This window comes from Cyprinodon variegatus, unplaced genomic scaffold (assembly GCF_000732505.1).
Source record: "Cyprinodon variegatus isolate N-32 unplaced genomic scaffold, C_variegatus-1.0 Scaffold38, whole genome shotgun sequence".
In the NCBI taxonomy this organism is placed as follows: Eukaryota; Metazoa; Chordata; class Actinopteri; order Cyprinodontiformes; family Cyprinodontidae; genus Cyprinodon; species Cyprinodon variegatus.
In genome coordinates this window covers 1,928,108-1,955,413 of record NW_015150491.1, presented here as the reverse complement: position 1 = coordinate 1,955,413, position 27,306 = coordinate 1,928,108, and the positions used below count along the sequence as shown (strand labels likewise).

Below are 27,306 nucleotides of genomic sequence, written 5' to 3'. Positions count from 1 at the left end.
ACAGAAAAGATGCCTTCACTTTCTCAATCAAAGAAAACAATAACCACGCATACCGATTCTCACAGTGTTATGGGTGGTAGCTGGTTATTTCAGACAGGTCTCACATGTACGCCAACAATTAAAGGAAGTTCAAGCGATGGCCTTTAGTTCTCCCAGAGGCAGCAAAGTAGAATTTGGTCTTTTAGCTTCTTTAAGAAGTTCAAACTTTAAATGCCCATAAAACTTGAATTAAAATGATTAAAACTGAAACTAAAGTTAGAAGAATAACTGGTCGACTGGTATCAGGACATTTATCCTAATTTTGCACCTATTTGTCTATAAAGGAGAAACAAAGCCAGTATAAGGAAAGATCTGGCATTTAATTAATAGATAAAGAGAATATTCTGGTAAAAAGAAAACAAATAGTTGCAGTGCTTTTGCTGCTTTTTTAATAGCTGATGTTTTTAGTGGATGTCCTGACCATTCAAACCAGACACCGCTGCCCTGGCAGACTCTGCGGAAACACAAATGCTGGAATTTCTGCAGATATCCACACGCCAACAGGCTGTTAGGAATGCACCACAGTAGTTTCAAAGTTAAACTACTAGAACTCACAAGTCAATTTAAGAAACAGAAAAATATTTAATAAAAAAAAGGGGAAGCTAAGAATCTAGAAAGTTATTAAAGTCTCTTTATTAGGAGGTAGAAAGTTTGGCTTCAATTATTTATAAATCTTCTTTGGTGAAAGCAGAAGGACTGACTCCTTCCATGAACTTTTTGTCTTCTCCCATTAATCAACCTTGAGGAAGTGATGGGAAAGGAAGTGATTACAGAAACACCCTGCCTGCCCACCTCCAGGATCTCTGTCCTGCTAAGATAAGCCACTCCTGTTGCTAATTTCAAGCAGAAAAGCAGGAAATGTGACATCGTAGTTTTCCACTTCCATAAACAAGATGACTGCCAGGGTTTGCCGTTGGTCCTGCGTGCCTCGGAGTGCAGCCTCTCTCGGAAAGAGTCTCAGAGAAAGTGAGTGAAGCAGCAGGGGGAGAGAAAGTAGGAAAACAGGAAAAGGGACAAGGCTGAAAAAGACAGGAAAATCCATTAGAAGAGAGGAAACACACAGACAAAGAGATTGTAGAGAAGAGGGGGAACAGGAGTTTATAAGAACGACTGTACGAGGGATCAGTCTCTTTTCTTGTCATGGATGGAAACAGCACAAATGTCATTCTGGACATACTGAAGTCCTTTGATAGCGGTGAGTTTTCAAACTTTTCTACTTCCTCTCTGTCTGATGTGGTGTCTTTAATTGGCGCCTTTGGCTTTACTCAAGAATCTCAGCTTTAATTACAGCTTAAATGGTTACAACATGTTTGTCTGGGTTAGTCTACCAAAATAAATCCAAACAAACCTTTGTTTTAAAGACTGCTAACTCCAGTCTTATCACACTTCTCAAATGGATCATTGTGGTAAAAATTCTTTTTTTCCCCCCAAACCTCATTTTCAGCTGTTATTTAACTTCTGCACTTTTTATGTGTGCAAAATTCTGCGTAATAATATGACAGAAAATGTCACAGTTCTAATATTGCAGATTTTTCTCTTTAGTTCTGCAGAGTCAGTGTATTTTAGAGGTATTTGAATGGATTAGATCAACACAAAATAGTTTAGAATTGTAAAATAACAAATGGCCTGTACTTAGCGCTTTTCCAAGTCGGGAGGCTTGACCAAAGCGCTTTACATTTCATTCAGTCATTCACCCATTCACTACCACACTGATGGTGGCAAACTACATTGTAGCCACAGCTGCCTTGGGGCGCACTGACAATAGTGAGGCTGCTGTACTCTGGCACGACTGGGCCATCTGACCACCATCAGCAAAGAAATGCAATATAAGACAAGAATTATGTTTGAATTCCCTTAATCCTCTATAAAGCCACTTTTTGCTTCATTTATAGCTAAAGGTTTTATGTCTTTACAAGATTTGCACATTAATGAACCAAAGACTTCTTACTGTGTTCTTTGGAAATGCCTCAAGTTCAATCAGGTTAGAAGGAGAATGTTGCAAATATCAATTTTCAAGTCTAGCCTTAAAGGTCAACCGTTGTATTTTAAAGTTGGGGTACACTGATTTGGTTAACATGCTGAAGGTTAAACCTTAACTTCAGTTACAAGTTGTTTTTTTTAGCAGTTTTTCTGTATTTCAATCCATCATCTTAAAAACTGGAGTCAGCCTTCCTTTCTCTTCCGAAGAAAAGGATCCTAGCAGCATGATGGAGCCATTACCATGTTTCTCCATTAAGACTGTGTGATTTCAACCATATCCAACTGTCAGCATGTGGGCCAGAAAGTTTAACTTTGACCTTATCTGATCAAATCCCCTCAGCTTTGGATCTATACCAGCTCCTCTACTTTTTTGACTTTCTATCTGATTAATGCTCCTAATTGAGGCTGCAACTAGCAATTATTTTGCAAATTGATTCATCTGTTGATTATTTTTTCGTTTCATATTTTGATAGCAAAAGGCCCATTAAAAGACTTTTTACTTTTTTTTCACAATTTTGATAGAATTGCTGCTCAATGTGAGTCGCTCTGTCAGCTAAAGGTGTGTTTTACAGTCTATGTAATCCAGTTAACAATTAATCAATTTCTAAATTAGTTGAGGATTATTTAAATATTCGATTAATTACGATTCATTTGATTAATTGTTTCAGCCCTACTCCTAATTAAACAATTGTTGTTCAAAACTTCCTCCCTAACCTATGGGCTTATTTGTTTTGTCTTTGTGATGCTGTTTGTTCTCAGAAATCTGGAAACCCTCAACAGAAAAGTCAGCATTAAAACTGAGATGATATTTCTCAAAAGCAGACTCCTTTTACTATTAAATGACTTCTGAAGGCAAAATATTGCTCGTTTTTGCAGAGGTATAACAGAGTAAATGGAAGCAGATTCAAAAACACATTTCATGTTATGAAAACTATAAGTCCTGATCTAAAAAAGTGATCATATGTCTTTTATGGAGATAAAAAAATGACTCTACAGAATACTAAGAGTGTTTTTAATGTTTCTTTTCACAGCTCCTTTAATCATAGCTTTCTGTGTATCCGTCGCTGTGGGGTTACTGCTGGGTGCCACAGTTTATGTGATCCTAACCTGGATGTCCCGACGCAAAGCAGGCTCTGCCAAAATCACCCGTCGCCCACCCCGCCGCTCCAAAAACTCCCCCCAAGGTCGCCAGGGCTTCAACCGCAGCAGCAGCAGCTACGAACGTCGCAGCAACAACAGCTTATTAAGCGCAGCGTTCAGCTTCCACCGTCCGACATCTTCCCCAGATCACCTGGACGCAGTGGGGCACAAATCCAGCTTCAGGGCCTCTACCTTCCACCCCCTTATCCAGTGCAGCCAGATTGCGAGAGAGGCTGAGGAGGGGAGTCAGACCACGCTGCCTCGTACTCCACCTCTGACCACGTCAGCCGGGTCGGCTTCAGCCGCAGCAGGACCAGCTGCCAACCGTTCTAGACCAGAGTCATTCTGGGGGAACAATGGACTGAGGGGTTTGGGTGTGACGCAGACCCCACCTCCGGCTTATGAGAGCATCATCAGGGCTTATCAGGAGACATGTACCTGAGAGGAATGATAACACTTAAAAAAAATTATAAACCCTGATGGATTCTTTGAGTTTTTACTGACTTGGATGATGAGATAAACAGTGAGGATCTAAAACCTGATCAACCCAACACCCTTTTAGAAAAAATTTAATTCTTATTTACGCTCCATTAGCTACAAAATACATAACACATATGAAACAGGCAAATTCCTGGATAAATAAATAAACCCTACTATGGATTCTTAGTTAGTATTTAGATTTGTCTCAGACTTAGATGATCATGTTTGCATGGGAGGCTGTTACTTCACTGTATACCCAAAATTCCAAATCTTGCAACAAGAAACAATATTATTACAAGATGCACACAGGGCTAAAATAAGAAGGAAGAAAATATGTGAAACTAAACTTAAGGCAGGGTTAAATAGACCCAATGGTTATTTTAATGCACATTTCTGTTCTTTAAGAGTCAGCCTTTGTGGATGGATTCAAAACTGTGTGTTTCGAATTTCCCTCATCATTTAATGGATATCTAGTGATTGAAGTACAAAGTGTGTGAGAGCACAAGATGTAAAAAATCATTGTACTATTGCTAGAAATGCTAAACTCTTTTCTTCGTTTTTTTCTTTAGATCTTTAATTTTAAAGCTGTTAAAATATAGATATTTTAAGTATTGTAAGAATTTTACATTGACTAGAAAAAAACTAAACATTATTACGAGATACTTATAACCATAGAAGTAAGAAATTGGGAATAATTGAGCATATCAGGTACATTATGTATTATAAATAGAAAAACGGGAATTCCCATGTACAAAAATACTTCATTATTGAGGTATGTGAGCTATCCAAGGTTTAACAAAGGATTAAAATTTTTTATTTTAATTTTTTATAAATTGATATGTCAAAAAAACAGTATTTTATAGTATTAAAAGGACATTTTTAAGCACCTGCATGAGTTGGCATTTGTTGGATTCCTTGTGGTTAACAAATACGTCATCTTTTGGGAACAATAATGTCATAGTCCTACCTCTGACCAAAGCCTGGACCCTGAACACATCACATAACAGCAGAATAAAGGCGCACAATTGATGCCTCCTTCTTTATTTCTAGTGTGTTTCAGTTACTGCATTACATCACCATAGGCTGGCCTGTTGTGGTTTCTTGATCCTTTGTGGTTTCATGTTTTTGCAGGTATAAAGAAATGTATGCTAAATTTATAATTGTTTTCACACACTTTGTACATTTTAATAGATCCTATAGTCTTCTACTGAAACAAACTGCAGCTGTCTGCCACAGTAGTTTTTATACCAACCATGCATCACTTCATACTCACCTGGGTGCTATTTAATACCTTATTTGACAATCAGAACACTAAAATCATTTTCAGTAATACACTCTTATTAAAACGGGTGGCAATGTAACTTAAATGAATAATATCTACAAAAATAAGATTGGATTTCTCATCTTACATAAACATCAATAGACATAATCAGAAATACAATTCAAATAAATCTTATTAGAGACACAAAGCTTTATGAAAATCCCATACTTTTAAATTTAACTGTACATAAGAGGAAATTTCTTTAAGATAACTTAAGCCTACACTTAATTTAATTATATAGGGACAAAGGACTCCAAAGAGGAACACAAACTAGCAAAGGGGTGAAATAATAAGATATTTTATAAATATGATGACATGATTTCACTACAAATACAAAACTTGTTTAAGGTGCAGTACAGATATTTCAGCACAACATAATAATTATATTGTAAAACTGTATAATATACAATAATTATATTATAATTTGCATGGCTGTAACCCAGGAAACACAAACGGGATAAAAAGCTGCAAAATTGGGGAATTGTTTTTGTTTATTTTTTCCAAGATCACAAAGTTATTTTGTACAACTTTCTGGTGGACATTTTTCAGTGACATTAATTGAAGCAGAGAGAGAAGAAGATACAGTACACGATGGTGTGTAACCATCCACACCATTACTGAGGACTAAAAGCCAACAATGACTGCCCTTCACACAATGCAGCAAGTTTTACAGATATGCAGCAATCTCTGCAGTGTAAGGGATTGCTGCAAAGTTAATGGCTGTGATGCAACTTTGCAATCTTCCTACCAAATGGTATAAACTGAACTCGACTGCACTGGATTAAGCAGGGATTAAACTGGTATCTCGTATAATTGTATTTTGTTGGTATCAAATATTAAATCTGTCAGTTTCTTTTGGGCATTTTAACATTAATTTTATATAAGAAAAACATCAATAAAAATATTTAACATGGTTGTAATGTCTTTTTTTGTCATGTCATCGTTTTACTAGGATTAGTACGTCAGAATATTCCATGTATGAAAGTAAAAAACTAAATGCTTTGAAGTTTAACAGATGTTGACTGTAAATACTATCAGAATGTTTGTTAAAACTATCACTTAAGGTCATTTTTTAAAGGTTTGGATGAAAATGTGGTTGCTTTTAAATAAAACATAAAAAGTTTAAATGGGATTATTTAGCATTAAAAAAAAGAAACAACATAAAGAATCGTTTAATAAAGAGACATGTGCTTACCCAAGTTTGCTCGGTGGTAATATTTTGGTCAAAGGTGTGACATCAGACAGGAATAGCTTTGCGGTTGATGACGTATTATTTGTGAGACGTTTTCCAGAGAAGATACTAGCCTCAGACGCAGAAGACATCTAAATTCTCGTAATAATCGCCCTTTATTACTTCAGGTAACTATAATCTTTAGGTATTGAAAGCAACCCAACAATTTTTCACAGGTTAGCTTTTAATGCCAGTTATATCTGACCGTTATTTCGAGCTGAAACAGTTAGCTAGCTAACCGGTTGTAGCTTCCTGTGGCTAAAGATTATAGGGGCGTTTATCTGTGTTAGCTTCCCTACAATTAGGTGTGTCGAATCGTGTGAAACGATGGGATTCATCTTTGTTAATACATTTGAGAGTCGATGTAAGATAATTTCAAATGAAGCTATGCTAAGTTAGCTATTGTTAGCCTGTTGAAACTTTGCTCTGTCGGCTGTCATGTGACACATTTATATCCTTGGTGTGAGAAATAATTTTTCTTTTCTTTGGTTTGATTGATGTACAGAGAGAGAAGTGGAGGATGTCTGTAGCAGCTCTCCGTTTGATCCACTGCAGAAGATTGAGCACAGCTGGGCCTCATGGTGTGAATAAAGTGCTTCAGTGGAATCATTTAAGTAAGACATCAGTCAGTAACAGTTTAGCCACAATGTTGATCATCCACAGCTAGTTAAAGGTGATAAAGATAGGCTCTGTGTATGCATCTCTCTGGTTCTTTTCCCTGGAAAGAGATCACTCGGGACAAACTCTTTAAATAACACTTCATAACTTATATGCATTAAATAACCCGGAGACGTGACAACTGATTCTGATAGAAATTGTGATCTTACTCAGATCAGATAAATTGCTTAGAATGTAAAGAAGGCAGCTGCTCACCTCTCAGGAAGTGGCCCTCATTAACAGTTAAAAAGACATTTTATACATCTTCAGTCTGCCACATCATCTTATTTTACATCACACACATGAGCAGATGATTAGACATCCATGGATCCAGCCTTATCAAAATATTACACTTTGCTCTTAGCTGAAGGACACTGCTCTCATTTCATTTCCAAATCTTTGCCAAGTACAGAATGAAGATTATAACTATGTCCACGGAGGAACTGTCTTAATTAGATTAATTATTCTGGAAAACATCAGTTCTGCCACTCTGTCCACATGTTGGACTTGGAGTTTTGTCACATTTTAGAACCGAGAAGATGAATAGATTTTGTAAACTGGATTTTGTGTGATTTTTTTTTTTATAGCTACTATCCAAAATTGTAAAGCGATTTTAAAAACTTTATTTCCTTTTGATTTTATTTTGTTGGGATTTAATTTGATATAACAAACATAAGAAGAATGGAGATGTAAATTACAGGAAAATGATAATGTTTTACAGATTTCTAAATAGGTTTATTATAACTTAGCATGTTAACCTGTTGTCTGATAATTTAGCTGTGTGAAACTCTAAGATCTTTCTTTTTTATAATGAAGAAAAAGTCACTATGTAAAAAAAACATTTATATTTCTCATGTTCAGTTATTTTCAAATCCCTGTATTCTATTTCCCAGTTTAGACATTGTTCCATATTCTCTGAAAACAATTTTTTTCTTTGAGGTAGGGGTGTCCTCGGCTCTACCTGTTTGCTAATACTGATTTCCTTTCACACAAAATTTAGGAAAAATAGCTAAAGTTACTGGCGCAGTTGTGTTTGGGTGAGTTGCTGTATTATCCTGAAGTTTTCAACTTAATTTGTGTTTTTTGTTCTATAGTGTCTGAAATATTGTTTTCCCTCTTTTTAGGGGTTGTTTATTTATTACTTATGAAGTAGTCGCCTTAGATAAGGCTGTGACCATCGACACCAGTGCAATTCTTCAAGAAAAATACAAATCCTACGTTTATCTCAGAGCCACTCCCTCTGCTGAACAGGATCATCTATCTGCAGGTGATGATTTTGTTTAAATAAGTGAATAAAGCCTTTTTGTGCTAAAAATGTAGTCGCTAAGGTGTGTTAGCCATCTGTCATATTAGGTCTGTCTGTGTGTCCTCATGTATTTTGGACATGAGTTCTTGCATACCTGGTAGACCAAAACATCTGGTATCATTTCCCTCTGTCTTTCCTTCCTCTTTCTATTTCCTGTCTGGTTTTTTCTGTCTGTTCTCACTTTTTAACCCAAGGTCAATGTTTTAAAGCAAAATACCAACTGGAGTCATTTAATGGAAATGCACACTGACACTAAATGTTCTGCTCAACTTTAGAAAATTCTCATTGTTTAAATTAATTTACTCTTTATGCACGTATTTCACAGAGTTCACACAAAAAACAAGAAAAGAACTTCACAGAGCAGCCAGAAGGTTTCTGGAGTTATCCTCTAAGCTTCTTCTAAAGTCATTAGATGGTAAGAAATGTAAAGCTTCTACAAGGTATGCACAAAAGAAAATCTTTTATTTAAAGGAAGGTATGTGATTTTACTGTATATAGAAGCAGAAAAGTTATTTTACTTGACACTACAGCTGACTGTTTTTATGAGGGCAGAGAGCCAAGGAAACACCTGCCTTAGACATGAACATCCTGTTTTTGAGTATTCCATACTTTCTGCAATAATGCGTTAAGTCTACAGTCGACACAATACTTTTTTTTTGTAGTTTTCATAAACTTGTATTCAAGATAAAAGTAAATAACATTTGAACTTTTCCAAATTATAAGCTGCCAAGGTAACAGGGCAAAGCTTTCTGCTCCAAGGTTAGTAATGTATCTCCTGGCTTTTTTTTTTATCTAAAAGCAGTTGCATAGATTTAGATGTTAAGGTAGTTAGATGTAGACTATCTGTTGCACCGTTGTTTACTTAGCACTGTTAGTGGTACATGTTCTGTTATTGTGTAGATAAACTTGGTAAGTTTATTAATTGTGTTTGTGTTTCTAAGAGCACTTTAGTCACGTTGATGCAGACCCACATGAAGTTGGGTTATGGGTTCTGCTTAAGAAGGCCCAATCTCCTAACAAAGCCATCAGACTTCAGGCTGTCCAGGAGCTTGCAGAAAATCCCCACTGGCAAGGTAAAGCACACTCATTGGCCTCCGATTACCTCAAGTCATTTGGTACTGGATTACTAATCTGTTGTCTGTTACAGATTACCAGTATCAGACAGCAGCTCAGGTCATCGATCAGCGGACAGTAGTTGGTCTGGCTCGAACTCCTCAAGTGGACCTGCGATTCTTCCGACAGCCGCCTGCACTGCCTAATTTAGAGGATGTATGTATTTTAGTTTAGGAGTTACTTATTAACATCATCCAGCAACCTCATATACAGTCATGGAGGAATCTATTGGCATTCCTTTGCACAGCGTGTTAAAAGCTTTTGTGCCGCAGTAGGTCAATTTCACACTGAAGATGGAGGAAAAATCTAATTTTTAGTGCAATTAAATTTATTCTGTGGGGAATATTACATTTCATTTAAATTCAAATTTATCAATTAGATAAAAACATTTGAAAAAATGTTATTTAGCAATTAAGTTTTTCAGTTACCCTTGAGTATAAATAACAAAGGGTTAATTTTAGATGCTTCCTGTAGGGCCCTATAATTTCTGCGATCACGGAATCGCGGACGGAATCGCAGGGGGATGCAAATCTGGGCGACACAACCCCTCCCGCTCTGTCATTTCCGCTCACCCTCCCCCATCAAAACATTGAAAAGTCGCAAAGTGGCTCTCCATAGTTTGCGCTTTCGGCGAAAAAGTTGAGAAACACGATGCTTACATACTTGCTGTATTTTGCCTTGTTTCTTATGCACTTTAATGTACTGTATGGAAAATATGATTCTTTATGAAATACTTTATAATTCTGAAATTGAGAGGTCCTATTTTAGCACTTTTATTTATAACCATTGGTTCTTAACCATTAATATTTTGTTATTACTTAGAGTGCAGTGTTATGTTGCATCATGCAGTAAAAGTACTGAGTAAATGTGTTTTTTTAGCTCAATAAATTTAAGGTCATTCCTATTTTAATAGTGTACATTTTAACCATTAACATTAAAAGCACATTCTTTTTACGACTGAAATAACAGTAAAGGGTAAAAAAATGAATTCGCAAAAATTAAAATGGAAAAAACGGAATTTTCAAAAATTAAAACAGATTTTATAGGGCCCTATTCCTGCCAGGTTGAACCATTTATCACATGTATGTTCAGACCATATACTGTAAGCAGGCTGGTAAGGTAAATAAAACTTGGGTCTGAAATTTGTTGATAGATTTCTGTTGGAAAATGATGCATCGTGAAGTCTCAACGTTTGGAGGTGTTGATAGATGTGGAGCAGGATCCATGATGCTGCGGGCCTTCTTCTCTATTAAAGGCCTTGGGATCCTTGTTAGAGTACATGGCATCAAAAAATATTTGAATGAAAAACTCTAACAAAAGAACTGAAAATTGATAATCACTGAGTTTTCAGGCAGAATGATGATCAATACAAAATGGCTTCACCAGAAATAAATCAACCTTCCTCTCTAAACTCCTGTAGAAAACCAGCAGAGGTAGTTGAAGAAGAGATATAATGCATTTTTAAAGCTTTCCCTTAGGTTGCTGTAATAGAATAATTATTTAAATGTTTTTTTGCACAGGGGGTGTGGATACTTTTAATTTCCATATCTGCATGATTTTAACTTTATTGTGTTTTCTTCTTAGGGTATGTCAGCAGAGGATGCTCTACGGCAGCTCTTAGCGTCTCTTCCTCTGTCTGAAGTCGACAGATGTGTGCAGTACTTCACCTCTCTGGCGCTTAGGGAGAGCAGTCAGTCTATGGCAGCACAAAGGGTGACATAAACACATGCATGCACATGTTCATAAAAGGATTTATTAGGAGAATATTTGGAAAAGTAAAAAAATAATACTTTGATTTGCTGTGGCTATTGATGTTGCAGGGTGGACTGTGGTGTTTTGGGGGTAATGGGCTTCCTTATGCCCAGAGCCTCACTTCTGTTCCCTCAGAAAAAGTGGAGTCCTTCTGCCTGCAAGCACTTGTGCAGCACTCAAAGGTTATTGCATATCAAAACAGGTTAATCTTTTTTTAACTAGGGTGAGTTGAATCTTTTAGAACGTGATGGATTTATTGTCTGCAGGTACAGAGTCACTGTGACCACATAGTTGCAAATGGAGGTCTGCAGATTCTTCAGAGACTTTATCAGCTCAGAAAGGAATCCCAAAAGATTCAGAGGAACATTGTTCGTATCATAGGAAACCTGGCACTAAACGAAGGGATTCACCAGGCCATAGTCCAGTCCGGTAAGTTCATAATAATTCTGCGTGAGCGGTTTATGATGTCACCATAAAAAGAGGCGGTTTCCTACCCGGACATAGATTACAGGCTTTCTGCTTGATGATGTTTTACCTACGTTTAGGTTGGGTTTCCGTCCTGGCCGAGATGTTGCAGTCTCCTCATGCAATTCAGGCGTCTCATGCGGCTCGAGCTTTGGCCAACCTGGACAGGGAGACATTGAGGGAGAAATACCAAGATGGCATCTACATCCTCCACCCACAAACGCGTGGCAAGTAGGAGAATGGTTAAAGTTTATGCTTCAAAAAAAAAATTTGGTTAGTTTTTATTGATTTTACATAAAATCCAACCGTCATCTTTGACTTGGTCCATTTGCAGCCAACCTATCAAAGCAGATGTGCTGTTCATCCATGGGATTCTAGGAGCAGCTTTTAAAACATGGAGGCAGAGGGACCGCAACACACTGGGAGAAGAAAATGAAGCTGAAGATCTAGATGATTACACAGAGTGCTGGCCAAAGGTAATGCATGCTCCTCTTGATGGGTGTTCAGCAAGTTTAAAGGGAAACAGGGAAATGAAACCTCTGCCTCTAGAAGATACTCGGATAATTCAGGAGCTGTTTTGTTGATGTTTGGATAAATAAATCTTTGCACTCGTTACTCTGTTTCTATGTAGTCTTGGCTGGCAGCTGACTGTCCAAACCTGAGAGTACTGTCTGTGGAGTATGACAGTCATCTTAGCGACTGGATGGCTAAGTGTCCTGCTGAGAATCAAAGGTGAGAACATGATGTCTTTAATCTCATATGGTAGCAGAACATAATTTTTATGTTGATGTATGTAAATAAAATTGAAATTCTAGGGAATAGGAGTCAGTCTGAATGCAAAGCATATTCAAAGATATCAATTTGGTTTTTGGCAAAGAGGAGAAAAGCCTTTAATTTATTTATTAATTTATTTTTTATCTCATCAGGAAGTCATTGGCATACAGAAGCCGGGAGCTGCTAAATAAATTAAAGCTTGCAGGAGTTGGAGAAAGACCTGTGGTCTGGGTGGCTCATAGTATGGGAGGTATTCTGCCACAAACATATCAGATATCCTCCATTTTTTCCCCTCCATTTGTTACATTTAACTGAACGTATTTGTTGCTTGTGCGCCCTCTTGTGCTTGATGTATCCGTTAGGCCTGCTTGTGAAGAAAATGCTGCTGGATGCAGCTGATGACCCAGATCTGCAGGGATTATTGAAGAACACTAAGGGAGTTTTGTTCTATAGTGTTCCTCACCGTGGCACCTTCATGGCAGAGTACTCTGTCAATGTCAGATACCTCCTTTTTCCCTCTATAGAAGTCAGGGAACTTTGTAGGGGTGAGTTTTAATTCTCAGCTGCAAAACTGGGTTTCTTTTAGTCTCTGAAAAAAAGTAAATATCTGTCTTTGTTCAGACTCACCAGCCCTCCACTGTCTGAATGAAGGCTTCCTTAATTTTGCCAAAGAAAATGAAATCAAGGTGCTGAGCTTTGCAGAGACCCGGCCCACCATCATCGGCCCCATGATCAAGATTCTGGTGGTACCAAAGCAGTCAGCAGGTATGTAGCACTTGTGAGTAGGCGACACGTTTCCTTTACTTCTCATCTTGAGTGTTTTTTATTTGTTATTTTTTTGTGTTTTGTTCAGACCTCGGCCTTGGGGAGCTTATTGAGGTGGATGTTGATCACCTCAACATTTGCAAGCCAGAGAAGAAGGACTCGTTTCTATACAGACGCAGTCTGCAGTTCATCCAAGAAGCACTGCAGCGTTTCATCAGCCAGTGACTCAAATACATAAGCACAAAAAAAATGCAGCCCAGTATGCACTTAAAACTGACCCTCCACCCTTAAACCTAAAACGCCTTTCCTTCTTATGGCACATTAACATAGGCATCTGCCAATCACTAATGTGAGAAGTGAAATGAAACCTTTTTTTACCCATTGATGTCTGAAAAAACCTGACCTGTGCTAAATAAGTTGGAATTATTTTATGTGTTTATTTCATGTAAATTGGACACATTCTGATGGGTTTAATTTTTACAAGACTCCATTACTTTGTTTACAACTAAGCTCATTCTTGCACATGCAGCAAATTATTCTAAGCTCTAATAATACATCTCAGTGATTGGGACCAGAATATTGATTTTAAATGTATTTTTATATTTATAAATTGTACAGATTTTGTGCCAAAATGCGCTCCCTTCTGAGCCCGACTCCAGTAGGCCCTGAGCTATCAGATCAGCTCTCCTGGTGTTTTTGAAGTCTATTCAAGTTGGATTTGTGGCACAAAAACTACTATAAAAAGCAGATTAATGACAATAAATGTTAGAAATGAGTGAAGCTGGAGAATTGTTTCCTTTTTTTTCTTGATGCACCACTTTGGACCTCTTGTACAATAGAACTGTCATAAGAAACCTGCAGTGTTGGTGATAACAGCAGGAAGTAAACACACCTTTGTCTATTAAAATATGTATGATGAAAAATCTAAACATCCTTAAGAATTACTCTCTTTTTTTTTTTAAACAAAGCTTAGAAATTGAACTTGAAAGATAGGTACAGGTTTACTGTTGTAAAATGCCAGTATTTAAATAGTTTAACATAACATCAACGCCCATTGTAGCACAAAGTTTAGAAAGGTTTAAAACAGATGGGCAAATACTACACACACATACACCATGAAAATGATTATATAAAGTAAACGGACCAAAAAACAAAACTAAAAGGTGGAAGATGAACAAGTAGGAGATAAACCAATCTGCTACAGATGATCAACTATTAAATGCAACCAGTGTAGAAGAAATGCTTGAAGTAACAAACATTGAATAATATGTACAAATAATCAAAACATTAAGTTATTTGTAAATGGCTATAAAATATTCTAATACATATGTTCTTGCCAAAACGCATAACTTTAAAAAACAAAAGAAGTACAGCATGAATAAATTGCCTGCTTGCTAAAACTGTTCAAGTAGCAAAGCATAAAATGGCCTTTTAATAATACCTAAAAGAATCAGATTTTAAATCTTATTTAGGAATAAATCTAATCATCATCCTAAATGTTTGTTTTTCTTATTATGTTCTGTAGAGCGGAAGAACAATTTCCTCAGAGTATCGTCCATAGTTTGTTTTCAGTGTCTAGTTATTATTTATAAAGAAAAAAAATCCAACAATAATATTAAAATTTCGCCCAGTTACTATAAACAAATTAACATTCCTCAAATGGATAGAAAGGGTTAATGAAAACCCGTATGATGAGAAGTTTGTCCCTTGTCAGAGCCGTAGTTTGCTCAGATTCAAATTTATCATTAATCAGTCTACAACGAAAAATTCAGAAAGTCGTCTTGATTTATTTTAGATTTTATTCGTTTTTGTTTTACCAGTTTTTTTTTTTGTCGTTTTTTTTTTAGCTATCCACACCCCTTACTGGTTGGTGGCGGTAATGCGCCAAACGTTTGCGTTCCAACAGCGATTAAAAATCAAGAAGAAGAAGTTTGTCCCTTGTTGTGCGCCGTACATTTCTATAACTGGAAGCTTTTGCTAGCGTTGCCCTAAGACAAACCTTTGATCATATGTGTTCATTAATCTTCAATATATTGAGGTATGTGGATGGAAAACGGGGTGTTTGGCATTTGAAACCGTGTTATTGATTCGAGTACATTTAATGCGGAATTATTGCGTGTTAACATTAGCTAATTTCTAACAACATATAACTTCTGTTCTCTGCTCGTATTTTCTTTTAGCCTCTTAGTTGCAGCTGAGGAGCTACATTGTTGATCATCTTGTTGCCAAAATGGTTAATGTCCACAAAGGAGTTCTTGTTGAATGGTGAGTCTTCTATTTATTTATTATTATTTTTGTTTTGTTTTGGAAATGTCTAAATATAGGTTCATCTCTGATACGATTTGCCTTCTATGTACATTTGTTGTGTGTTTTTACACAATAAATGACCAGGTAAAATGAGTTTTACAATGAAGGCAATGGTTCACAGCTTATTTGAGTGTTTTCAGATTAATATCAAATTTGGGCATCTACTTAAATGAGAAAACAATTAAAACCTGATTTATTTCTACTGAGTTGAACTACATTTCACATTGATTATGGCTTAAAATTAATTACTGCTCAAAATTCCCTCCAGGATGAAAGATAAGGCCAACACTTCTATCAAGATGTTCACAAGATAAAATCAGCCAGATTTGGTAGAAGAAAAAAAAATTAGAGACTAGATTTTCAGCCATATCTTGCCGCCCTTGCTGTAATGTATGTTGGTGATTTTACTGTTATATCATTGATAACTATAGATATTGAACTATACCAGGCTAGTTGGCAGCCCAATAAAAAAGTGATTCAATGGTCCTTAAAACATGTTGCTTTTTGCTGCTTAGGAAGGTGCCAAGTCCTGCTTAGAAAGCTACAAACATATTAAAGATCGACAGCAGAGAGAATCTTCTATTTTTTGTTTAATTTTGTGTCTTTGGATGTAATTTTAATTTCTGCTGGATAACAAATTAAGGCTATTAATACATTGAATTAACTTTTTCCCAGAGTAGCCACTGTATTGAGAGTATTGCACTTTTCAGCTACAAGTAAATCTGTATGATCACTGCAGATCTGATAATTTTACTGTTATCTTTCTTTTATATAGTGGCTTTAAGTTTTTATGTATAATTTTTTTCCTTTCTCTTCCCCATTTCCTCTGTGGACCAGTGATCCCGCCATGAAACAGTTCCTCCTCTACCTCGACGAAACGATGGCTTTGGGAAAGAAGTTCATCCTAAAAGATCTGGATGACACGCATCTTTTTATCCTGGCAGAGGTGGTCCAAACCCTCCAGGAGAGAGTTGGAGAGTTAATGGACCAGAATTCATTTCCCATCACACAAAAATAACCCTTTTTGTTTTCTTTTCAAGAACTCCTGCTATTTTTTTCATTTAGATTGCAGATTCTTTCTTGGATTTTTTATAAATAAACTCATTTACGCTGTAGTTGCTTTGCAAGTTCTTTCTTTTCATGCTGTCTGATGAAGTGGCTTAATTATGCACGGTAATATCCCAAATTAAAAGCTTCATAATAGTGGTAGAAACAATATCTGGCTTGACAAAATATTTGGAGGAAGGTGTCGGTTTATTGATTATTAAGCCACAGTAAAAAAAAAAAATAATACCCCAAAATGGTATTTTTATTTCTTCAAGCAGAAAATATTAGGGAATTTGGTAAAGTCAAAAACTGATGGTGGAAATTATTATTTCAAACTATTGTTTTAGAGAGAACTATAATATACTACTATTTTTCCCCCAAAAATTGTTTCCTTTTTGGTTTTGAAGAGGTCACTGTTTTGTATTTCTCTTAAAATCCAGACAAATACTTTATTTAGAAAGAAAATAGGCATATAGTTAACGTTTTCTAGCAGTTGTATACTTATTGGTTTATTGTGTAAATGTCAGAATCTAGCGAAAAGATTTTTCTGTGTCCAATGACAAACCCAAAAAATATAATCTTGCTCAAACTGTAAGGTTTGTCTCCCTCTACTGATCAAGCTTGAAATTACAGATAACCCCTAAATTTGCGTTTTCAATATTGTTTGAACATGTATTTTATTCAGGTGTCTTCGAAAGTAACTATATCACATGATTAAAAAATTAAAAAAGTACAATTTAAAAACTTAGCAGAACATGGTAGAATTCAACTGTTTCTTTAATCGATTCATAGTAGGCAAAAAAAACCCCGTTAACCTCTCAAAGCTAGCAGTAATAACTACTGTGCTCGACTTCCGGTCATTTTAATTTCAAAATAAGTCTCTGCTATTTTGTAAATATTTTTTTTTTTTTTTTTTTACTTATAACCTAAATATACATATAAACTTAATTTCAACTGTATGGTAATAAAACTAAATGATAATGTGTTTACTGAGTGAACTTGTTGCATTCTTTTTTTTTTTTTGCTTTTCTGATCAGGTTTCTGACTCCTTTGACTAAGCTTATACGAGAGGGAGAAAAATAAACAACGAGAACAAATAAAATTAATTTCCTTAACTATTTTGAGTAAAAAAAAAAAGAGTATATCAAAAAATATATATTTGTTAATGTTTTTTTCCCCATGAGACCATTTTATTTTATTTTGAAGAGAATAAATTTACTGTGATCTTGTTTCCGGTTTGAGGATCGTAACAACCATGGATGATTACCTTACGGATGAGCAGGTAGGATGTTTCTTAGAAATATTTCTCTAACTAAAGGGAATCAGTTAGGTTTACGAAATCCTGTATTTATATGGTTTAAAGGTTTAAATGTGTGTTAAGGATGTTAAAAGGGACATTTCTTCACCCGTGTAGCTGCTTGGCTTTGCTAGCTTGTTAAGCTATTTTTCCCCCCTCAACAGACGGTGTTCGACGTTGAAGATGTGAACAAAATCATAAAAGATGTAAGCAAAATATCGGCAGTTCTAGTTTTGTTGTTGTTTAATCCTCGCAATGTTTTTCGGAGGTGAATAGAATCCTTAACTTACAAATTTGTGATTACTGTAAGAATGACTGGTTGCTAAGGACTCTTAACGGTTGCTATGCACATTTCTTTTCGAAGTTTAATATTTGGGGACGTCCAAAATTAGGGAAAAAACACACACTCCAGCTATTTAAATCTTTCTAAGAATTTACTCTATCTCGTTAACGTTGTTGGGTTCTGTAAAGACTTTAGAGACGGTGATTGGAGAAAACTCCTACAAGCACAGCAGGGTGAACCAGTGGAGCACCAATGTGGTGGAGCAGTGCCTCCTTCGTCTCAGCAAGCTCGGAAAGCCTTACAAGTACATCGGTATGTAGATTCCCTATAATTGAATAACGTTGCTTCTTTTCTGTGTGTGACATTTTTTTTTTTTTTTTTCTTTCTTTAGTAAACTGCTTCATCATGCAGAAGAATGGAGCAGGGCAGCAAACAGCCACCAGCTGCTTCTGGGACAACAGTTCTGATGGTAAAAACACTTCTTTTTTTAAAATTATCATACAGTTTACAAGCGTTGTTTTTAATAGTTTTAGATTAATATTGTACTAATGGTTTTAAAATGTTCATTTTTATACAAGGTTTCCTATTTTTTTTTTTTTTTTTTTGTTATACAAAACAGGTTCAGATAATCAAATTTCAATATCAGACAACTGATATGTATTTATTGAGAGATAAATACTGTCTATGTGAAAAAGGATTCCCCTACATTAAATTTTCCTATAACTGATTAACCACATTTTTTTTATTTCACCAACAACATCAAAGCCTCTTTACTATCTTGTCTATAAATAAACATAAAAATTGCTGAAAGATCTCTAAAAGCAATACATTAGATAATTTCAGAAGAGTTAAAAAACAAAGTCTATGTCATCTGCCTAACCCATCTTTTGGCTTAGGAAGCCGACAGATTAAAATTAAGCAGTGAAGGTTTTGGACTGGCCTAGTCAAAGCCCAGGCCAACATATAACTGCATTAAAACAATTAAGCAAAGATGAGTAAAACAAATGTCCCCTTTTCCAACAGTTCTGCCACCAAGTAGGGTATGAATGTTTATTAGGTTTGAATGGAAATTACTTTCTCAAATAGGATCAGGTTGGATCACTTTTTTCTTTAATACATGAAATCATAAAAAAGTGTTCAATGAGGTTTGATCTGAAACAAAAAAAAGAAAACAGGACAAATCTTTTTCTCAACCTTATCTTTCATCCAACAGGAAGCTGTATGGTGAAATGGGAAAAGGACTCCATGTATGTCCAGGTCAGCGTGTTCGGCCTGGCTATCTGAAGCTGCAATAGCAAATCTGTTGAATTTCTTCTTGTTTTCCGAAAGCAGAATACTTGATCCATTTTTTTTTTTTTTAACTTTGTAATGATACAGTAAGTGCAATTAAATAGATCTTATGTCTTTATCCACTTTGCTTTATTTGCACATTAAGACACTGCCACATGTACAGCCTTTAACCGAAAAAGGAAAACAAATTAAAAAATAACCATGTTTAGCCAACATAAGCAACATTTACAATGATTTTTTTTATATATTTATATTTACAGATCTGAGATGGGAGCTTATTCAGAGGGAAAGGGGTAAAGACAAGGCACCATCTTGATTAAAACACCTGTAATAAACAGGAACACATTTGTTTTGGCTGTCTTTGTCCATAAGCTCCGGACTCATAAAAACATGAAAGGGAGGCAAGTAGAACATTGGCAATACAGTTAAAGTTTTGATTTAAAGACCTTAAGGTGAAACTTTTCAATATGATCTGTACATGCTGCGATAAGTTAACCAAGCGGCTTGTTAGTAGAAAGAATCCGGAAAAACTGATCAGTCAAAATCAAATCACTTCATGGCAAAATACATATCAGGTGAGAAAAGTGCACATTTACATCTGCCTTTCAAAAGTGGTGATAGTGGTGGTACCTGTTGAAATTAAGGCTCCTCATGTGTTTTTATCTGAGAATAAAGAGGTTTAATGAATGTTTTTCCAGAGGAATTTGCCTGCCATCTAAGCTGAGGGGTTACTGATGTGCATCTTTCAGTGGTTTCTACTCAGAAACGCAAAAAGGAATGATACAAAATGGAATACAGTGGTTTAACCAGAAACTAAAATGTTTTTACCCGACCAACCAACTTGTAGCGGCACTTTTCCCTTTCTTCCAAATGATGAGATTGAAAAGAAGAGCCAGATATGCTGAGAAAACTGTTTACAATCCAGTAAAAACTGTCGCTTTACATTAGTAATGCCGCCGTGTGAGCGGTTCACTCACTTTCGAAAGTACAGTACATTCAGTGGAGATGTAGTTTATCTTCCTTTTAAAAATATATATATCTATATACAGAGTATAATATTTTATTTACAGAAGCAGATGCCTCGTTTGCAAACACAAATGATAATCTGCCCTGAATCTTCAACGTTTCCAACCCTGGAGAGACGAGATGTTTTATTTTTGATCAGTCGCTGTCGCTGTCATCCTGGTACTTTGTTGTTACTTTGTTAGCACGTCCGTTCTGTAAAGGCAAGTCCTCATAATCACTCCTGTACAGAAGCACACAGATCTGTTAGGTTTGCATCTGATGGCATATACCACATCCCTGGAAAAAGGGCAAAAGGTTTCAGAAAAGATTACCCATAAATGACTTCATCATCTGAGTCGTTTACCATGGAGAAGGCGGGGTTATCCTTCAGCTGAGAGTCTGAGGAAGTCAGATTTACACAACAAATGAAATTATTCTACAGCCAAAAGAAACACCAGTGTACCTGAAGATTTCACCTACCATACAGGGCATTTTTCGAGGGAGAGTACACAAACGCTAATGTGTACAAATAAAAGTTGAGCAGGCCATAGAAGGATAAAAATTCAGCTGGTAAAACAGGAATTAAGGACAAAATGTAGTTTTCTAACACAGATTATAAACATTTTAAACTGACACAGAACAAAACAGAAAGGATATAGTTATGATAATGGGTCGATAATTCAGCCACAAAGTTATCTTGAAGAGCCTTGGCACCAAACCTCAAGTACAGAATAACCATGCTGGGGAAGAAAAAAAAACATTATTAAAAAAGAAAATCTAAATATTTATCTAAAAAATTTTTGTTTTTCATAACTACCTTATAACAAGGACTACAAACGTCAGTGCTGTCAAAAACTTGAGTCGAAGATCTGCAAATGACAGAGATCTCGCTCATTAATGCTGCCATGTTTTGCCGATTATTGCCAACCCAATACTCAATCAAATACAAAGAAGTGAGTGATGATGGGATACCTGAGTAAGGCATATTCTTTAGTTCGGAACAAGCTCGCACAAGCAGGAATATCAGGTAGAGGATGTAGAAGGCAACCACAATGAGGAAGAACACCTTCATCCCCTGCAGAAGGATCAGAGGAGGTGGTTAATGCTTGACTGCATCAACATTGGTACAATTGTTTAAATGCACCAGATTTACCTGGAAGTTTGCAATATCCAGATTGATGGAAAAGGTGGGATCCTGGAGCTCATTAACCCTGGAGGAAAAACAAAATTTAATTCTGTTTGAAGTTGAAATGAGGCCGGGTGCATTAGGGGTGTGACTTACGTCTGCCATATGCCAAGTGTGACGGCCGACAGCCACAGCAGACCTACGATGACCAGCTTCGGAAGGTAGAAGGTGAGGAATTTCCTCTCGCCCTATGTAGGAATGATAATGGGGTAAAATAAGCTTGAGATGGGGGGGTCGTTATTGCTTTTATGCAAAGAGTAGCTGCACTCACTTGAACCCTGATGCCATGGTAGACACAGAGCCAGAAGAGGAGCAGAGCACACAGGAAGAGAGCCTGGAAAAAAGCATCTAAGGTTCCTGGAAACCAACTGTTCACCAGGAATGACAGCGGGAAGAATGGATCTGACAAAAGAAATAAAGAAAACACTTCTTTTAAATAAACATTTACTCAAAGGAAAAATGTTTACTGGTTAAACTGGTTGTTGGAATTTATGTCTAGCATGTGGTTTGAGAAAATACTCAAATGTTTATAAGGATTCAACATTTTTTTAAAAGTGTGTAATTTCATACATGAGCCTAATAAAAAAAATCTAATTACTTTTCAAGGCAATTCTTATTCTGTTATTTAGGTTCAAATTAAGGTTGCAACAATATAAGCCAAACATTTCATGGCTATCAGTGTGTTAAGTATTAATAGCGGATGTTTTAATGTTTGCTGATATAATCTAAGTCTTATAAACCTGCGTATTGCCGGCTATTGGAGTCTCACGGCAGCAAATGATTACACAGCAGATAAACTGCTCTCCTCCTGATGCTAAAGGTCTGACAGCTCAGGAAAAACATGATAAGTATGAAATAGGCACATACTGCAACTGATATCATTATAATACGCAACGTCACTGTTTTACATTTTCAACTATTATACAGCCTCAGTTTAAAAGGGACTCTAATCCCTTCTGATTATATAGTCCGGCTGAGATTTTGTATGCATCAACTGTGTCAGAAATTATACTTAAAGGTGGATCATCAAAATAAGTGGTCCTCCTGGTTGTCAATCATTCTGGTCATATGCTTATGTAAGGTCGTCCTACGCGCTCCTCCCCATTTTCACTTAAATGTCTGACATAGGGGAAAAATTGCAAATCTGTTTTTGGAAAGTAAGCTTGTCTTAGCGATGGAAACAGCAACTTTTAAACAAGCATGCACGAGGAGAAACTGGCTCTTGCACGCTCTCAAACACGTTTAATAGGCGTTCCCTCTGGGGAGTGGGTACAGGTTTGTGCATTTGCATTTATTTTTTATTTTTTTTAAGTGGAGAGGGCCGGTCTTTTAAAAAATTAGCGAAAATCCTTCACTATACCTTTAATAAATAAGCAACAAGTGGTCAGACAAAGCTGTTGGCCATCATGAAGCATAAGCACATTAAAATGTGATAAAATAAGTCAACTCAGAAATGACCCATACCTTCCATTAATGGCATTAAGCTGCTTAAATCTTGTGTATTTGTCTTGTGTGTGCAATGACAAGAATCTTTGAAATATTTATAACTTCACTAAATCAGGGCTGATTTGAGTTTTAAAACGGTAAAAATTAATTCAGTATATTCTAAACATGCATTTTGCTGCTTCTAAGATGAGAAATATCTGTAACAGACAAAAGTGCAAAGTACTCCCACAGTTCTTAGCAACTGTGTTCTATGCACCTCTTCTGTTAGTTAAACCTCCAATATATGTTGTGATTTTAAAAAAGTGAAACAAGCTTACGAGGTTACTGCAAGTATAATTGAAAAATCTTTACTCCTTATCGCTAAACTTTGAACTAAAATAGATGGATGAATGTTTAACAGTAAAATCTGATATTAATGAAAACTCACCATTGTAGAGCAGCAACAAAGGAAGCAGAACAGACATCCACTTCTGCTCGATGCCCCAATCCCTCATGGAGAACTTCCTCAGAGAATGTGCAAACATACACTAGAAGATCAAGGGAAAATATTGACCGTCACCCTTTGTTTAATACTGTCAGACTGAGCTGGTACGCTTAAATACTTTTTAGAAAAAACAAGCGCTCTTACCGTTACCATAAAAGTCAAAACCACAAAGACAAAACGGAACCAAATTTCCACTTGAGAGAAGGTGGGATTGTACGTTTTCCACTAGAGAGGGGGGAATATTGTTTAGAACAGCAATTGACCAGTATAAAACATAAATTAATATTATTTTTATAGATTTACACCTACCACAAATTTAACCTTGATTTCATAGGAGACATTTTCAAGGTCTTTGAAGCTGACTGTAACCTGATACTGAGTGTAGTTCATGTAACCCAGATGCAGCACAATGATCTCATCACATATCTAAAAAAAAATAAAAATAAAACACTGCATGACTTTACTGAAAATCTACAACACACTATTACTCTGAACTGTCTTCACTATTTTATGGACAATCGTTTGGAAACTAGAGGCAGCCCAAAGCCGAGCCATACTTACTGCTCCACAGTGCAGAGTCCGCATTTTCCTCTCAACAGTCTTGATGCGAATCACGCTGGCGTCCTGCCTCACTCCTTTAAGATCCACATTGATCTCAAAGGGCTGCTTGAAGTCTTTCACTGTATGAGACAGAGGTGAATTTGTTTTACTAAGCTAGTTTGTTCAGAAGCTATATAAGCATTAAGAAATACCCACTGTTGTTGTTTCCGGTCTGAATCACAAGGGTCAGCCACAGCTGCTGGTTATAGGTGGTCAGAGGTGGAGAAACTAAATTAAAAGGCCCCGTCTGAAAACAAAACATCAACATCACAATTAATTTGATTGGATTAAATCAATGTATTATAAAATATTTTAAAAAGTTAATTTTTTACTCTTTTTGTCACTGTTTTTTTTGTGTACTTAGGGAAGTTTATTGGTTTTTTATTATTGTTTAATCATTCCTTCTGACTTCAGAGAGCACAAATAATAAAAAATAACCCTCTAAGCACATCATGTCATGGATTATTCTTAGGAATATGGCTAAAAACATTATCTCTTGACATTCCTGATAATTGTCCGTTGTTTTTTTTTTTTTTATTGGAAAGATTATACTCTGCATATTATACAGAAGAACCACATTTTTCCAAGGAAAACACCGCATGTTGTTCTCTACTGGAGCAGCTGGAATAAGTCACCTCTAAATATTCTAAGCTTCTTTTAAAATATTACCAATATTGCAGAAACCAGGTCCAAATAAAAGAATTTAAAATAATACCACTTAATATTGAAACTTCCTTATTTCTTTACTCCATGTCTTAGGAACAAGTTTCAAATCAACTCAGATCTAAACAATAATAATATAATCTAAATAGTCTATATTACAATACTTATGATAATGCAACATAAACATATCCTTTTCATGTCTTATTTTTGCCTTCATATTAATATACTAATACTACAAACATCTACACTAAAATCATTACATAATAAGAGTACCGCTGTCTTTTAACAATTTCTATTACTTATTTTTATTTAACAATATAACTGAACCAGACCTAAGTTGCTCTTTGGAATTATAAAATGTTGTGAATTTGAAAAAAATAAACCATACTTTAGATCTTCTTCTCATATTTTTAAGATGTTTATTAAAACTGTTTAAAATGAAACATGCAACATTTTTTATTAGCAATTCCTTTTTAATGATTTTCCTATTTATTCACACAAGTTTTTTATATTAACTCTATATTTGTGTTGATTGTTTTTCTTTGCTGTTTGTTTATGTCCATTAAAATGAAACACATTAAAACATGTTAGAATTTATCTTTATGCTGTCAACTGGAAAAGGATTCATTGAAATAATTTCTCACACCTTAAAATGATTTTCAAGGCTGAATAAAGCCTTTCTTATTATTATGATTATTATTATTATTAATGCTTATTTTGATCTTAACAGAAAATAAATATTTTAGGTTGACAGATAACAAACCAAAGCTGAAGTTCACCGTGTTGCTGTTATTAGACGTGTATAACGTTGCCTCTATACAGTCTGTTATTGTAGTGATGTCTCACCTTCACAGAAACATTTTTGGCCACTAACTGATCACCATTATGCTCCTGCTCTGCAATAATCTCTGGACCTAAAGAGGTAAACAAACACAGAAATTAGTTTAAGTCAAATCAAGATGTCACATGTGGGATGAAGGAGATGGACTGTTGATGCTGAATAACTTTATTACCGCTAGCATCAGAGATGCAGCTCTTTTTTGTGAATCCAGAAACTTTCACTCTTTTATCACTGATTATTCTTCATCAAAATGTAGCCCCTGTCCATCACTGCCCTACCTTTATCTGATGTGTGGTGGATAAGGGAAACCAAAACATCCCTCAAGCTTGTTCTGGGGAATCCAAGGCAGCAACAAGGACCTTAACATTTAATACACCCTTAATAAACATATGATATGGTTTCCGCTGCCTGTCTGTTCTGGGTTGAATTTTGATACAGTAGCTTTTTTCCACAGATGTTTGGGGATCAAACAGCTGGATGACCTTGGCCCTAAGCAGGATTACTTCTTGTCTCTCAATAGCCCAGGTTTAGTCTCCAAGGTAACAAACTTCTCTGCTGGCTCACTGATGGCAGCAGCCAACATCAAAAGCCAGAATGGTCTGGATCTGCCCAAGTGTCTCTTTTTTACACAAATATGTCCTGAAAACCATCAAGGGGAGGCATCCAGGTGTGCCGGACCACTAGAAGGTTCCACTAACACCAAAATGACATTAAAGAACCAGAAATGTCATTAGATATTTGTTTCTGTCATTAGTTTGGCCTCTGTTTTTATTTTGCTAGATAAAATAGAAGAAAATCTGTGCTTTCTCTTCTTAAAACTTTTATGTTTTGTCATTATTCTAAGCCTATAGAGCATATGGAATAATTGTCATAAAATTCAAATTATTTTAAACTAGTCGTCACTAAACATAGAATAAAAAAATAACAGAACATCTGACTATAGCTCTTTGTTCAATGTGATCATTGGGCTTGTTTATTGAAACCAGAATTGAACATAACATTTTGATTTCCAAATGAAGCAGGTCAACACATAACAGTAGTTTTAATCATTAAGTAAGATACCAAAAAAGCAACATGCTCATTATTAAAGGTGATTACCGACCCATCTATATATATAAATCTTTATCCTATTTGAAGGGGAAACCAGGAAGATTTCCAAATTTGACTTGAGCATTTAGTTTTTTGTCCACATAAGCATTGAGTGCAGCAGGAATTATTTGGTTAACATGCTAAAACACAGGATATTACAAGTAATTCACAAATACATTTTTCAGGCAGCATTTTACCTAACATGTGACTAAGAATAAATTTGTCTCACTTCTCAGAAAGTGATCACTGCTGAGCATCATTTAGCTCCATCATACGTACCTGCAAGCCCAATGAAGACTGTGAGGCCAAAGCATATCAGGAACACCACGAAGACCAGAACAAAATGTCTTTTAGACAAAGTATAGAGCCGCATGGGGGCCAGCCTGTCACCAAAAAAAAAAAGTAATTAGATTTATAAAACACAAAAGCAATAAATGTATTAAATCTGCTGTTTGGTTTGAGCCGGATATGTCAACACTACAGCGTCCATGTTACTTGAAGCTAACAGCCCTGACAGATGTGGCGTTTAAACGCCTATCTTTAGAAAGTCTAGCGTCAAGCAGAATGTTCCCTGGGGGTGAGCGACACTTACCGCTCCATTTATTCAAGTTTACAAACTCGACAGAACGATAAAGTGATAGTTTTTCGTCGTGAATCCACATCCGTGTACCAACTGCAGCCTGCTGCTGCTTAGGAGTCTACGTCATGGAATGGGAAGGGCCTGAACCACGTGACCGGAGATTGA

At 36.0% G+C, this 27,306-nt stretch overlaps 5 protein-coding genes across 8 annotated transcripts in view; 4 read left to right on the top strand and 1 right to left on the bottom strand.

Annotated features, from left to right (window-relative positions):
• The first annotated feature begins 905 nt into the window (after positions 1-905).
• On the top strand, positions 906-4,673 carry LOC107081334 (myc target protein 1 homolog). Its single transcript, XM_015369534.1, has 2 exons — positions 906-1,234; positions 3,051-4,673. Exons 1-2 carry the CDS (start codon positions 1,180-1,182, stop codon positions 3,599-3,601), a joined length of 606 nt encoding a protein of 201 aa, XP_015225020.1. The 5' UTR covers positions 906-1,179; the 3' UTR covers positions 3,602-4,673.
• Positions 4,674-6,217: 1,544 nt separating this feature from the next.
• On the top strand, positions 6,218-13,928 carry serac1 (serine active site containing 1). Of its 3 annotated transcripts, none has more exons than XM_015369490.1 (17): positions 6,218-6,319; positions 6,697-6,805; positions 7,849-7,885; positions 7,973-8,115; positions 8,480-8,569; positions 9,096-9,227; positions 9,302-9,423; positions 10,852-10,980; positions 11,088-11,201; positions 11,286-11,448; positions 11,565-11,715; positions 11,819-11,960; positions 12,116-12,216; positions 12,411-12,508; positions 12,621-12,803; positions 12,880-13,023; positions 13,112-13,927. In XM_015369490.1, the coding sequence occupies exons 2-17, from the start codon at positions 6,712-6,714 to the stop codon at positions 13,246-13,248; spliced, it is 1,980 nt and encodes a 659-aa protein (XP_015224976.1). In that variant the 5' UTR covers positions 6,218-6,319; positions 6,697-6,711; the 3' UTR covers positions 13,249-13,927. The 3 variants fall into 3 exon arrangements, with proteins under 3 accessions (XP_015224976.1, XP_015224983.1, XP_015224990.1); XM_015369497.1 differs by having other exon boundaries at positions 6,222-6,293; positions 13,112-13,928; XM_015369504.1 differs by having other exon boundaries at positions 6,258-6,367; positions 13,112-13,928.
• Positions 13,929-14,947: 1,019 nt separating this feature from the next.
• On the top strand, positions 14,948-16,445 carry gtf2h5 (general transcription factor IIH subunit 5). The gene is made up of 3 exons (XM_015369716.1): positions 14,948-15,061; positions 15,204-15,288; positions 16,168-16,445. The coding sequence occupies exons 2-3, from the start codon at positions 15,254-15,256 to the stop codon at positions 16,346-16,348; spliced, it is 216 nt and encodes a 71-aa protein (XP_015225202.1). The 5' UTR covers positions 14,948-15,061; positions 15,204-15,253; the 3' UTR covers positions 16,349-16,445.
• Positions 16,446-17,617: 1,172 nt separating this feature from the next.
• Positions 17,618-19,325, top strand: dynlt1 (dynein, light chain, Tctex-type 1). The gene is made up of 5 exons (XM_015369746.1): positions 17,618-17,659; positions 17,839-17,880; positions 18,146-18,269; positions 18,349-18,426; positions 19,171-19,325. Exons 1-5 carry the CDS (start codon positions 17,633-17,635, stop codon positions 19,239-19,241), a joined length of 342 nt encoding a protein of 113 aa, XP_015225232.1. The 5' UTR covers positions 17,618-17,632; the 3' UTR covers positions 19,242-19,325.
• Positions 19,326-19,364: 39 nt separating this feature from the next.
• tmem181 (transmembrane protein 181) overlaps positions 19,365-27,306 on the bottom strand; it is a 9,861-nt gene continuing 1,919 nt past the window's right edge. Inside the window, exons 1-17 of one of the 2 annotated variants that reach the window (XM_015369433.1) lie at positions 27,154-27,282; positions 26,841-26,944; positions 25,478-25,545; positions 24,125-24,215; positions 23,930-24,048; positions 23,678-23,794; positions 23,513-23,593; positions 23,312-23,411; positions 21,710-21,840; positions 21,535-21,626; positions 21,406-21,463; positions 21,225-21,327; positions 21,070-21,121; positions 20,910-20,992; positions 20,733-20,822; positions 20,585-20,651; positions 19,365-20,493 (exon numbers count right to left, since the gene is read on the bottom strand). In XM_015369433.1, the coding sequence (XP_015224919.1) occupies positions 20,409-20,493; positions 20,585-20,651; positions 20,733-20,822; positions 20,910-20,992; positions 21,070-21,121; positions 21,225-21,327; positions 21,406-21,463; positions 21,535-21,626; positions 21,710-21,840; positions 23,312-23,411; positions 23,513-23,593; positions 23,678-23,794; positions 23,930-24,048; positions 24,125-24,215; positions 25,478-25,545; positions 26,841-26,944; positions 27,154-27,161 (1,449 nt within the window). In that variant the 5' untranslated portion in view covers positions 27,162-27,282 and the 3' untranslated portion in view covers positions 19,365-20,408. Of the gene's footprint in view, positions 20,494-20,584; positions 20,652-20,732; positions 20,823-20,909; positions 20,993-21,069; positions 21,122-21,224; positions 21,328-21,405; positions 21,464-21,534; positions 21,627-21,709; positions 21,841-23,311; positions 23,412-23,512; positions 23,594-23,677; positions 23,795-23,929; positions 24,049-24,124; positions 24,216-25,477; positions 25,546-26,840; positions 26,945-27,153; positions 27,283-27,306 lie in introns of those variants that run through there. The other variant, XM_015369426.1, reaches the window with a different exon arrangement.